The sequence below is a fragment of the Typopeltis vanoorti genome, chromosome 14 (genome assembly GCF_054136105.1).
Source record: "Typopeltis vanoorti isolate ZY-2024b chromosome 14, IOZ_Tvanoo_1.0, whole genome shotgun sequence".
Classification (NCBI taxonomy): Eukaryota; Metazoa; Arthropoda; class Arachnida; order Uropygi; family Thelyphonidae; genus Typopeltis; species Typopeltis vanoorti.
The window spans coordinates 36,484,381-36,499,321 of NC_143562.1; the positions used below are offsets into that span (position 1 = coordinate 36,484,381).

At 34.8% G+C, this 14,941-nt stretch overlaps 1 protein-coding gene across 1 annotated transcript in view; it reads left to right on the top strand.

The window, feature by feature from the left end:
- Positions 1–14,941, top strand: part of Ltn1 (E3 ubiquitin-protein ligase listerin) — a 359,867-nt gene that overhangs the window by 247,728 nt on the left and 97,198 nt on the right. Inside the window, exons 22-23 of the mRNA XM_090403432.1 lie at positions 5,303–5,519; positions 14,117–14,366. Of these exons, the coding sequence (XP_090259558.1) occupies positions 5,303–5,519; positions 14,117–14,366 (467 nt within the window). The remainder of the gene's footprint in view (positions 1–5,302; positions 5,520–14,116; positions 14,367–14,941) is intronic.

Consider the following 14,941-nt stretch of genomic DNA (forward strand, 5'->3'; position numbering starts at 1 on the left):
ATAACTGACTGATCAGCATCTGAGGGTATTGAAGTTACTTATGGGCAAAATTCAGGAATGGGATTCTCTATGTGAGCAGCATGGTTTTGTAGAGAGGAGGTGGTCATGCATCAGGAATTTACTCACTTTTTATAATAAAGTGACATAAAGGAAATGGCTACTCAGTGATACTGCTGAATTTTGCAAAGGCATTTGACAGGATATTGCATTGAACTCTGTTAAATAAATTGGAGCAAATGAGGATGGATATGAAGTTGATGATGTAGATAAGAGGATAGCTGATTGATGGATATCAGGAGTGGGCCTGTGGCTGGTGTGCAACAGGGCTGTTGTACTCTGGCCTCTGTGCTAATGTCTTGTGAGTAAAGTTCAGAGGATATATTCTAAAAGTGTTTGAAACAGCTCATATGAGCACAAATTACTTAGTGCTCGCTTTGCAGGAGTGTATCATCCAGGTGGAGAGAATATGACATTGTAACAGGGATCAATATGAGAGGAGAAGTGGTCTGGGTATTATGAAAAAGTACAAAAGACCACACTGTCTCTGACCAGGCTGCCAATGCTGGTAGGGTCGGGTCCCAAGGGAGTGGAAAAGATATTTCCTTTATATAAAGGTGCTGTAAAACTGGGGCTAGCAAATTACAGATTGATCTGTATCTCAAGAGTGGTGGTTAAAATACTGGAAAATTGGTTAAGGACAGAATTGGTGGATAGGAATATGATACTGTGTAGAGGAACAGGATGATCTTGTGAAGCAAAGGGGGAAATCTTGCTTTAGTAATTTATTTGCTTTCTGTAATACGGTCACCTTTAAGTTGTATGAACAAAATGGTTACATGATGATACTGCTTGACTTTTCAGAGGATACAAGGCATTCTGTTACATAATTTGGAGCAATAGGGGATGAATAATGAATCTAGTAATAGATAAGAATGATTTTCAGATATCAGAGTAATATGATAGAGTAGAAGCAAGGAGAAGAGAGATGATAACCAGTAGGGTGCCTCCTCAGGACTCTACTCGAACTACTGTTTCAATGATTTTTCTACTTTCACCTTACTACCATCTGAATTCATTAGTTATCCTTCTGTAGTCACTTCTTCCTTTTACTTACCACATTGCAGAACTTTGGGTTTTTCTTTGCCTACTTAACTAATTTTTTCTTCGTTTTTGCCTTTCTTAATTTTCTGGTTGTCCTTCTTGCCTGTGCTTTGTACTGCTCATGTGCATGCTTATCGTATTTCTCTTTATATAGTATTTGCTTTGCAAGACATCCTTCTTTTTTAAGCTTTTGCTTGATAATGCTCCTCATCCATTTAATTTCCACTTGATTTATCCTCTTGACCCTAGATATGCATTGTGATACTGCTTTCCTCTCACACCTTTGGATCATTTCTCATGTCCTAAAGTTTCTTATGTCATGAGCAAGGCACCAAACTGCATCGTAAGTTTATCATAATCACTTACTCTGTAGTTCCACTATACCCCTTTTAACTGAAAATTGCATGTTTGGCCACTTCCAGATGAAGACTGCATGATCACTCTTTCCAATTGGAGGAAAACTGACTATCTTTGTTATGAATGAATCCTCTGATGCTATTATCAGAAATCCTGTTTTCTCTCTCTCTCTGTGTGTGTGTGCGCGTACGTGCGTGTGTGTGCGTGCATGCATGCATGCAATCTGGCCTGTTGCTTTACATAATGATCTTTCGCTGACTGCTTAAATTTAATCCTTCTTCTAATCTGTATTCTTGTAGTGGAATTCTCCCATGATAATATCTGCCCATTAAGGTAATTTACAAATACCTGTCATCAATTTCTTTTGCTTCCTTTGCAGTCATAGGCCTAAGCAACCAGCTCAGCTGTATCTTCTTGTTCGCCCTCTCATTCAGGTGGGACTATTATTGTACAATCTCCTTAAAAAATAAAAAAAAAAAGAGTCGCTTTCTGTTATCATTCTTCTCCAACTCCTGCACTGATGACCATGTCAAAGTACCCCCCCCCCCCCCACATACACACTTATTATTGCATGCCTCCCTTAGTCTTTTATCAAAAAGAAATCAGAAGTATCCTAAATAGCTTAGATGTCAATAAGTTATCTGGTACTGATGGTATATCTCCTGTTATGGTAAACTGCCTTTTCAATCTCTCCCACTGAGCTGATTTGTATCTTGCAGCATGAAAGCAAGCCTGTATTGAGATCATGAAAAAAAAAACACTCAGCCAATAAAGATCATTCAGTTGCTCTTCATTTCTCTTTCTCAAAAAAAAAAAAAGTCATGGAGGTGGTTAACAATCAACTACATCACAAAGAAGCTGTCTAGCTAATCAGTGACTTATTTATTTAGCGTATGGCACAATAAAGACACATGACATCAGAATATATAAATATATATTTGTACAGACAATAATCAGTGACTGACGTCAAACATGGATTTCATCACTCAATACAGCCAATCTCTTAACCATCACCACTCTCATTTTGGACACAAGGCATAGAAAGTTGTAAATTAAAGTGGCCAAGAAATTATATTCTTGGTTTAATCCTTTATCCAAGTGTAAGCAAACAAAGTGTTTGCACCTGAGATATTTTCAGGACTGGCCAACTTGTATATAGAAACTAATGACGTCACATCACTTGTCTTAGTATCCCATAATGCAAAGCACATATCCTTAAGGACATGTATAATGCTATGCATTATGGGGAGGGTCACTATCCAGACTGGTTTCAACATTTATTGAGGTCTCATCAGTGGGAGCCGGACCCAGAGATGATACTAAGGTTGAAGTAATGCAGAAGTCATTTTTTCATTAAATATATACATTTAACGAAACTAAAAACTATGTGCATTGTAAATAAAATAAAAGTAATAACTATAAAACTATTTAGACAAGGCCTTCTAAAATCAAAATATACTTCAGAGATTTTATCTTAGAGAATAAATTAATTCTCTCACTCTGATTCATTCTGTTAATAGTTTGTTTCACATAAATCAGTATCAGTCTGAACATTTTGTTTTCCACAATGAATTGCTACAAATTATAAATGTTCATTAAAGTCATCAGTTCTTTATTAGGCCTTTATTTTCAAAATATAAAACTTCTTATTAACTTCCCTGGGACAATGCAGTGTTTCTTTATTTAGCATAAATTGTCGTATTCATCCTCACTGTTTCAATATCACCAGCAACCTTGAGACAGAAGGTGAAACTTTTCATTTAGCGTTTCTTCGAATATTGAAATAAAATGTTTACTTAATCTCCTTATATGTTCTGACTGTCAAGCTTACTTAAACACTTCCTAAAACAAAATTCTCTGATCTGCATTCTTAACTTCCATTCTCTCTCTCTCTACTTGTTTTCTTTGTTCCCCGGATACTGACTGCTCTCTGTCAGCTGTCAATCATCCATTAGTCTCCTCGGGGAGCATGTGCACTTCATGTAAATGGCAAGCTAGAAATAACATATAATGGCTGACACGTTGTCTCTGTTAACGGAAACAGAATGGTTTCACAAATCACAAAAACATCTGAACACTTAACAGTTTTATATTACAATAAAGAAGATTAAAAATTATTACAAACTATCAGAATCCAGTACATCAATTTCAAATGCTTAACATTTTAACAATAATATATCAATAACGGGTACATCGCAAGTGCCGATGTGTGTGTTACGAAACCTAAACTAATGATATATTAGAATAGAGAAACAATTGTTAAAAGATTCATAATTGTAAATCATGATTATTTATAAGCTACAATATTGGAGGATTTCAAATTTTTTCTGGTGCAGGCTTTTGACCTTTTTTTTGGAATTCTTTATCTGCCATTGTGTCAGAGATTGCTAACAAGGATTGTTTACAGTTAAGGCTTTAAATATTATACAGTTCATCATGTAGAGCCTTGATAGTTGCGCAGCTACAAACTACTAGATGGGACAGCTATGGATTCCCCCCCCCTTCTTCCCCTTAGCCAATTTTTGCATAGAACACTTAGAAAACCAAGCAATGAATACAGACTCTCAAACCAGTGGTTTGGCTGCCCTATGTTGATGATGTGTTTGCTATTTGACCACAGTCTAAACACATTAAATAACTTTTTAGTGCATTTAAATAGCCAACACTCTAAAATCCATTTCACAATGGAACAGGAAGCTAATGACTGTCTGCCCTTCTTAGATATGTTAAGTCATGCACCTTCCTGATGGTTCATTATCTTTTTCTGTTTATAGAAAACCTACACACAGGGAAATATTTGCATAAGCAATCACACCTCATCCAGCTCAACAATATGGTATCTTAAAAAGGGGCAGAGCTATCTGTTCCAATGACAATGCTCTTAGCACTGAACCCACTTACTTAGGTCACACATTTTTAGCCAATTTGCTATAATCCCCAATGAACAGTCAAAATACTAAATGCTTCTTGGAAATCCCCTTCATTACCTAATATGCAAAACTACGGTAAAACTTTCACCATCTCATACATTCAGGGCACACATCCAAAAAGATATCTAGGGTGCTTAATAAATATCAGCTCTACACCACATTTAAACCATATATCAAATTGGCAACTTTCATCTGTTCACCCAAGAACAAACTCTCTGTCCTTTGTCACATCCAGGAGTGTATGAAGTGCCCTGTAATTGTGACATGGGATCAAATGGGAGAAAACAAAAGTGCCACATGGAAGTCAAAAGTCATTGTATTTGGAAACAGCGGTAACCTTAAAGTATTCTCCAAACCCCAACAAGTATGGCTCTATCAAATTACCAAAAATTTGGGTGACGGTCATTTTAAGATCAAATTAATGCTTGTTTTTCGGATATGAAAATATGGCTTCTGCAAATTCTTCAACCTCTGTATTACCTATGGGTCTGGCTCCCACTGATGAGACCTCGATAAAGGTCAAAACCAGTCTGGGTAGTGACCCTTCCCATAATGCATAGCATTATACATGTCCATAAGGATGTGTGCTTTGCATTATGGGATACTAAGGCAAGTGATGTGAGGTCATTAATTTCTATATACAAGTTGCCCAGTCCTGAAAATACTTCAGGCACAAACTTTGTTTGCTTACACTTGGATAAAGGATTAAACCAAGAATATAATTTCTTGTCCTTTTTAATTTATAGTATAACGAAGTGGAAAAACTTCCAGCAGCATGGAAACATGGTTTTGCTAATCATACGGTCATTCACAATGTTCATCAAAACATAATAGCTGTTTTTTTATAGTTACTAAAACTTATAACAAAGCTTTTCTTTCTATTCATACATTACTATGGTATTTTTGTTTTTCAGACTTGTAAAAAGAATGAACAACAGATTGTAAGCAGTATTCCCATAGTCAGCTTTGCCTGTAATGTGTTTCAGCTACTGAAGATTGTGAGTGACCTCTTTGAAAACTCTGAATTGGTGAACAGTTGTACTATCTTCTCTAATATAGTTACAGAATGGAAAGAGCTTTATAGCGAGGAGATATATTCTGTTATTCTTGTGTTCTTCATTTTATATTCAGGTAGGGTGTATAACATTGTATCTTTCCTATAATATTTTTATCCCTTATTTTTTGGAAGTTTAGCAAAGGAGGATATTGAATGCTACTCTAAACTTAAGTTTATAAATTAAATGACAAGAATTCAGCTTTGCTGTTTTGTGGATTCATTGCAGCTAAACCAGAACATTATTTATTTTATTATTTATGGGATATCCCATGGAGTTCTTAGACCCATCAAGGGAAATCCTGCATCATGCAAAGCACTTTCCAACATTCGTGCAGTAGCTATCATACTTTGCTTTAAACTTATTCACAGCATGGCACTCACAACAGACTCTGGCAATCAATTCCACTTGTTTACCACTTTCCAAGCAAAAAATCTAGTCCTGACACCTCTGCTAACTACACTCTTGCTCAATTTCCAAGGATGGCCCCTAGTCCTACCATCACCAGACCTGTTCTGAAAAATTTCTTCTGTATTAATCTTGTAAAAACCTTCGGTAACTTGCATGTCTCAATCATATCATCCCCTTTCTGTCTGAATTTTTGCAGCCCACAAATCTGCAACCCCCATCCTCATAAGGTTCATTCCATTGGCCTGTCACCGTATTGGTAACACATCACTAGATCCTCTCCTCCTCCTCGTTATCACCAAGAAACCCAGGTGACCAGATCTGGTCACAGTAGTCAAGATGAAGTCTCACCATGGCTGTATAAAGAGGTACAATAACCTCTTGTCTCTGCTCCGCTTATCAGAGTATTCTTCAGTAACCAAGTAATTCAATGAGCTGCATATGCCACTTTGGCAGTATGCCCTCTAAACTTCCTCCCTATCCACTAACACCTCCAAATCCCTGTCTTCAATTTCTTGGAGTACAGTTCCATCAATATGGTTCACAACTTGTGATCTTTTTGCCCCAAAATGCATACCCTTACTTACACTTTGCTACATCAAACTGACATCCAGTCTGCTTGCCCAGCCAACCTGCGAGTGTGTCCAAATCATTCTGCAAAATTTTAACATCTTTATTAACTATTGCTCTGCCCAGTTTTGCATCATCTGCAAACAACTGAATAGTTCCTCTCATATCCATTCCTATATCATTAATGTACAAATTAAATAGTAGCATCATAAGAATAGAGCCCTGTGGCATGCCTTCTACTGGATTCTACTCCTGAATAAACTACTGTCTGATATCTGTCTCATCAACCACCTTCTTATCCACTTCACCACTTTATATCCATCCCTTTGCAAAGTTGCAGTATCATTGTAAACCTATTACCTTTATCAAACTCAGCTGTCACTGTATTATAAAATGTGAGCAACTTTTGCTCTTACCAAGTTACCATTTTGCTCTTGACCAACTTCTCCAGTGCCTTGACAATTACTCCTGATATGATGGTCAGTCCTAGAGCCTTCTTTATGCATTGGAACTATTTTCCCCTCTTTTCACCACCTTGGTACTAACCCAGAGCAGAAACTTGAAATTAGCAACATGGTCGAAGGAACTGCCAATTCCCTAGCACCTTCTCATAAAACTCGAACTGGTATACCATCTAATCCCATGGTTATATTCACATCAAGTTCTGTAATATGCTATGCACCTCCAGTTCATTTGCCTCTCTTGTTACTGCAGTATGATGATATACTCTTGCAAAGTGTTCACTTAGTAATTCTACTATTTTGCCTGACTCACCCCCCCCCCATTGGCATTTGTTAAAATCATTCTGCCATAAACATCCTTTCTTTTACTTGCAACATAACGAAAGAACTCTGTGAGATCTTTAGCCTGTACTGCTAATCTCCTTTAATACTCTGCTTTTGCCTTTCATACCACACTGGTTACTCTTTTGGCCTGTGTGTTTTGTACTCTTCTTGTGCTTGCTGGTCACCTTTCTCCTTAAATTCCTTCCATGATTTTTTTATTTTTTATTTTTTTTGTAGCTCCAGCTTAATGATGGTATTCATCCATTTAACTCCTACTTGGTTTATTCTCCTGAATCTAGGTATGCAGTCTATTATTACTTCTCCCAAAACTCATTTGTTCTGCTGACCACTAAAGTTCATTCAATAATTTTAAGAAAGAAATTTACACCCAAACTATAATTAAAAGGTAGTAAAAATTGTTACTTGATTTTATTCAGTATGATTAGGTTTCCATCCAGTTTCACAAATCTTTTTTGAATAATAAAATGCTTGCTTAGATATATGTATGCATAAAATTACTCACAAATTTATCACTGATTTTGTTTGTTTTCTTGAATACTAGATAGTTCATTTGTTACTTATACTGCTACATGTAGGTACTTTGGGATCCCTCTTTCTACTCTTATATAACTGACACAACATAAATCAAAGATTTAAACTTCTATATGTGTGTGTGAAATTTCTCAGAATGGATGATTTCCTTAAATTGATGATTTCCGTGTACTTAGGAGTATATTATAGCTGTGTTTCTTGGCAGACTGAAATTGAGATCAGACTTTGAAAAAATAGGCAGTTCTAATTTTGTACTTGTAGTATTTTCTTGTGTGATAGAAGTGATAATACGTGTGGTGGCTTGACATGAGTACTAAAATTCGGTGGTATGCAAATTTTAGTTTTCACTGACATCTGACAGTTTACTACCTATAAGAGTAATATTATGCTATCTATGTGATGTAGAAATTCATTGTAAAAATAAAAAGTTTACAGTTGACTGTTCAAATGCAATTAAATTAAAAATACCAAGAAATTATATTCTTGTTTAATTCTTTATCCAGGTGTAAGCGAACAAACTTTGCATATGAAGTTTCTTCATGAGTAAGAAACTTCATATACTACTTAGATATATAGAAGCTAATGACTTCATGTTAATTGCCTTAGTATCACATAATGCAAATCACACATTCTTTTGCAGTGTGTATAATGCTATTTGTTATGGGAAGGGCCACAACCCAGACAGATATCAAGAGATACCAAGGTTGAAGTAATGCAGAACTCATATACAGTGGTGCCTTGTAGTTCGTATTTAATTCGTTCCAGAAACCCATTCAAACTATGAATCGTTCAAAGTCCAAATCAAGATTTTACATAAGAAATAATGGAAAGCGAAATAATCCGTTCCCATATCCAAAAAATTTCAATAATTTTTTTTAAATTTTATCTATTTTAGGTTTTTTAATGTTAATAACTTTAAAATAATTAAATAAAATAATCTTATATTTACTTTATTAATTTTAATTATTACAACATAAACAGTGAAGAATATTTTTTTAATATAAAAATCACAAAGATGAAAATAATGCCCCCGTTGTTAAGCATTCTCAACTCCTGCTTCTTAGCTGGAGTTGAGAATGCTGATTCAGGTTCTCTTTTTTCTGCAGAGAAGAATCTATCTAATGTTGTTTGGCGCTGACGATTTTCTTTGATATTTTTAAAATAACTCATCACGTTGTCATTGAATAAGTTGATATTCCAGGTCACTACTGTCTTATTAGGGTGCCATTTTTCCACAATAGCTTGTGTTCTAACCCAAACAGAGAACAATTCTTGAAGGTTGGCATTGGAAATGCATCCTTTGGCATCCTTCTCTTCCATAAAAATTTATTTTTCCACTTCTTTTTGTTGTTGATCATGAAGATGTTGAAGTTCTTCTGTGCTGAGTTCAGTTTTATGATCATCTATTAACTCCTCTACATCCTCATCACTCACCTCTAATTCCAAAACTTTACCTAAAGACACAATTTCATTTACAACAGACTTTTCACAGCTTATTACTTCACTGACTGAAATACAATCTGGCCAGAGTTTTTTCCAAGCAGAAATCGTTTTAATAGAAACTTCTTTCCATGCCTTATCAACGATCCTTAAGCAATGAAGAATGTTGTAATGCTCTTTCCAAAATTCTTTAAGAGTCAATTCTGTTGCATTGGTTATTTCAAAGCACTTTCAAAAGAAACATAGCCTTAATATACAGTTTTTTGAAGTTTGAAATCACTTGCTGGTCCATGAGTTGTATGATAGAAGTGGTATTGGGTGGCAAAAACTTTATCTTGATGAAACTGAATTCACCAACTAAATCCTCCTCTAAATTTGGGGGATGAGCAGGAGCATTGTCCATCACTAGAAGAGCTTTTAATGGTAGATTTTTTTCAGTAAGATAAGCTTTTACAGTGAGAGCAAATTCTTGATAAATCCACTCAGTGAAAAACTTTCTGGTAACCCACGCTTTCATGTTGGCCCTCCACATAACACAGAATTTTTTCTTTATGACGTTGTTCTTTTTAAAAACGCATGGGTTTTCAGAATGGTAAACGACAGTCTCCACTAGCATTGCCACAAAGCAGCAAAGTAATTCTATCTTTCATAGGTTTATATCCCTGTGCTGTCTTTTCTTCTTTTGTGATATAGATCCTTTTGAGCATTTTTTTTCCAAAAAAGACCTGTTTCATTGCAATTAAAAACCTGTTGAGATACAATCCCTCACTATCCATGCACTCCTTAAAGGTTTTTACAAATTTGTCCGCTTCTTCTACATCGGCACTCGCAGCCTCTCCATTCATGACAACACTATGGATCCCAGTTTGTTTTTTGAATTTATCGAACCAGCCTCTACTTCCTTTAAACTCCCCATTTTCAGTACTGGTCTCAGGTGCAAGTTTCTTAAGTTCACTATGCAGATGTTTGGCTTTCTCACAAATAATTCTCTCAGTAATAACGTCACCATGTAATCGCTTCTCGTTTATCCACACTAAAAGGAGTTTTTTCCATCTCTTCAATAACATGTGATCTCCTGGAGGTCAATGTTGTCACACCTTTAGCTGCATTTGCTGCTTTTATTGCTTCCTTATTCTTAAGAATGCTACTTATCATTGACTTTGACATTTTAAACATCGTTGCCAGATCTGTCAAATGTGTACTGCTTTCGTGTTTCATGATAATTTCTTTTTTCATCTCAATTGTCGATACTACAACTTTTCTTTTAGGTTTTGTTCTTTCTGCATTCTTGGATGCCATGGGCAATTAAAAAAAATGCCAAAAACAGTTAAAAATTCTCTACACAAACGTATCGCACAATGACTAGGCTGTGTAAAGTAAGGGACAACACACAGCAGACCGAGACAGACACACTGCTCAAGCACAGGGAAGTGAGTGAGGGAAATTAGTGGGGGAGAAGCATACAGTGGCTTGCCAAAACTGTCTAATGCTATGTGACTCTGAGTTCAAACTTAGTTTGAAGTTTGGACTACAGTTCAAACTTAGAAACGGCGTTCGAACTACGAATCAAATTTTTTGCGTTCTCAAGCATTTGAACTATGGAACGTTCGAACTACGAGGCACCACTGTATATCCTATATGTAATTAGTGATACAACATAAAAAAAAAAAAAGTGAAAAGGTATAACTTCTTTTTATTAAAAGACTCTGGATTAGAGCAAGTTGTAGGAAGATTTTTCACTTGGTTATAAATTAAATTAAAAGTACCAAGAAATTATATTATTGTTTAATTCTTTATCCAAGTGTAAGCAAACAAAGTTTGCATATGAAGTTTCTTTGCTGCTGCTCTGAGTCCTTTTTCTTGCCACTCAGGCAAAAACAATTGTTGATAAGCTTTCCTCTCCCATTCATTTAATCAAAATACCATCTTAGATTAGCTCTACTCATTTTTAATATGGTTTTGTCATTGATGCCATCTGTTCACTCCACTAATTTTTCTCGAAATTCTCATATTTATGGTCTTTAGTGTTTGAAGTGTTTTATTTCTAACACTGCTCTCAAATCTATAAGTTAAAATTAGTTTGAACACTGTCTTCTATACAGATAGTTTAGTGTTTTGACTATCTCCCTTATTCTGTACAAATTTATTCAGTTGACTCCTTACCAGCTTTGCAAATTCTGTTGTCTATTTTCATATTTAATTTTTCATCTTCATTAAAATTTGTGCCTAAAATAGCTGAAATGTTTTACTTGTTCTACAGGCTTCCTGTTCAGGATGCAGTTGTTTTCAATGTTCCTGCATATTTTCATAGTCTCTTTTTATTGCTGATTTTCATACTAAATTTATTACAGCAGTTATTCAGTAAATTATATTTACTAAGAAATTATATGATGTTTTAAACAAACAAACTTTGCATATGAAGTATCTTCATGACTAGGCTACTTGTATATAGAAAGCACACTTCGTTTCTGATGTGCATATTGCTATGCATTATGGAAATGGTCACTACCTAGACCAGTCTCAACCTTTATTAAGGTCTCATCAGTGTGAACGGACCCAGAAATAAAGACCAATGTTGAATTAATGACAGAAAGCATATGTTTTCCATATACAAGTAGCAAAAAACGTGTATTATCTTATGATTAAAATTTCATTGCCATTGTTGTCCATAGTAAACATTTGAATGTTCAGGGTTAATTAATTCACTTTTAATCATCTTCAGTGAGTTACTGAGATTAGGAATAGTTCATTCTGACTGGCAGTTTGCAAGGGTTATTTCAGTTCATAAAGGTGGTTCATTACAATTGCAGAATTATAGACCAGTATAATTCTTCTTAGTGTTATTGACAAGAACATGGAATATTGTAAACTCCAGGATGTTTGTTGAAAGGGTTGTCCATGTGGCCTTACTTGCATAGGACAAACATCTAGAAGTTTAAAAATAAGGCAAAAGTAGCATATTATAAATGTCAATAATAACAGAAGACAGCTCAGGCCTGGCATTCCATTTTTCCAACACTCACCACACTATTGAATGGTACAAGAGCTCCATGTCTTACATAGAAGACTTCAGCACCTCCAACATCAAAGAGCCTACGATGGTAATCCACTTACAAGGCACTCTCAACAGAAACCAAGGAACGATTTTGTGACATTTGGAAGTCACTCATTAGATCTTTCAACACATCGGACTTTAATTTTTATCCAAACTATTGTGCACCCAATGAGTGACCCATGCCAGCTTCTATTCTCCACATGTTTCTGTTTTTACTTTTTATTTTTGTGTAACGGTTCTTGCATATTCGGTTTTTAGTTATGTAATAATTCATGTTTACCACTTATTGTATATTTGTTTGTTCTTCCTAACCCAGATGAAGCAACTAGCATACATAGTGAAACTAGTGGGTTTAATTAAATAACTATTACAACCTATAAACCCAGTGTTAGTTATTTATGTTATATTTGTTTTTGGTCAAAAAAATCAACCTACTCATCAAGATATCAAGAAAATTGATAATTGAGTATTTGGAAAAGATTGGTTAAATGTGTAGAAGTGTATAATGATAATTATGAGAATCAGTTGACTGGTTGCAATCATAATGAACTTATGTAATGGGAAGATTTATTTGAAGTTTATAAGTTAATTTAGGGCAAAGCGATACCAAATGTTTGCTGCATTTGACTGACCAGACTATTAGAATGCGAACAAAAGTAAAGTTCATTTTTTTTTATGATGCACATTATCTACACATCTTTTCATCATCTATATGGATCACATTATGAAAGAAAGTGGCATCAGGCCTGATATTAGAATTGGAGATGTCAAACTTAGTTTTTTTTTGCTTTATGCAGATAATGTTGTACTCCTTAACACATGTAGTGCAATTCTTCAGAACTCACTAACTAAATTGAATAACAGCAGTAACAAATTAGGCATGAAAATCAGCAATAAAATATCTCCACTCATCTTGTGCCATCTTCACAATGCTTTTTTCTTTCAGGTAGTATGCTTCACCTCTTCAGTCATTTCATTTTGCACCTGCCTTATTTAATCTCTTGCCCTTTGGAAAATACTGAATCATTACCTCTCCCAGGTACTTTCTTGAGTAGAGACCAAGCAGCATTGATTTCCTTCCCATGCAATTCTTCACTCCATGATATCACTGCAAGCTACCTCCTGAGCTTGCCATAACCATATGCCCTATAGTTGATGATTTGATGAAATTAAAATAAAAAGCCAAAAGGCTAGTTTTCTGGCAATTGAATAGATATTAAATGGATAAGAATCCTACTCACTGATGAGACCTCAAAAAAGGTTGAAACTGGTCTGGGTAGTGACCTCCCCTTATAATGTAATGACAGTATTACATCTCCTAGGAGCTGTTTTACATTATGAGAGAATATCAAGAATAGTGAGGGAACTTGCTCCACCTTTGCTTCGAATTGCCTTCGCCGATAGTTTTTTCGGCATTGAAACTCATAGATCGTAGTTATCGATCTTGAGTTTCACTTACTGGCTATATAACAATATAGGATTCTTATCCATTTAATATCGATTTGATGAAATGTTAAAATGTCAGAATTCTGAAAACTTTGAGCAATTATTGAAACTGTGATAGAAAAAAAAAAAAAAAAAAAAAAAACTAATGCTATGCACTAGTATCAGAAAAAAAAAAATAGAAAAATTCTGAAGAAATTGTTTTCTATACATTTTTTAGTTGTCATGTTTCATAAACTTGTCAGCACATGCCTGATTATTTGGAATAGGGGAATCTGATCCCTTAATGATACCCAGTAACTTTTAAATCCTTTTAATAGTTAATTTTATTAATCTGTTGATTAAACATTCAGCCTGTAATCTAATACTCAGTCAGTATGTCTAGAATAATCTTTTAACTGATTTTTTCTATTTTAATAGAATATATCAAGAAGAAATGTATGCCAGCTCTAGAAGAAAAATATCTTATGGAAAAATTGGTTGTGGTAATAGAGAGTGTTCCAGTGAATCATATTTTAACTTGTGAATTACCTATAAAATTGGAGATTGAGCAACAGTTAAACAGTTTAAGGCTTTCTGATCATTTTAACTCTCTGTTGAACTATCTTGTACCATTACTATCTGTCAATTTAAAATCAGTCCAGTTAGGAGCTCATTCACTTCTCATGAAGTAAGTATAAAGAAAATTGGTTACTATACTTAAAATTTTAGCATACATAGTTAATAGAGTTAAGAAGTAAGAGTACTGTGGTTATTTAAAGCACATTATAATTTTCATCTTTCCTACTGTTCACCTGTTAAATCCAGCACACCTACTTATTAGTAATATTATAACCTGTTATACTGCAGCTCATTAGCTGCTGTTAGTTTACATATTTTTTTTGTCGTATTCATAAATATATCGGTTTTTTTTCTTGTTTTATGGGATAAAAACCTGAGTTTCTAGAAGAATAATCTTACTACTCTAGACTTTTAGATTTGACTTTCTTAGCCCTACCTGGAAAGGGGGGGGTGAATTGGATGAAGCTCACTGATATAATAAATGAACAGCAAACGTTTCATAATGTAAAATGATGCAATGATTCAGTGTTTGTCCTATGGCAATCGATTAAAAAAAAAAAATCAGGAAAATCAGTAGATATAAGAAAGTGGTGTGATTATACTTCAGAGAAAACTCTATATATATATATATATATATATAGAGAGAGAGAGAGAGAGAGAGAGAGTTTGAATCCCGCCATGGGC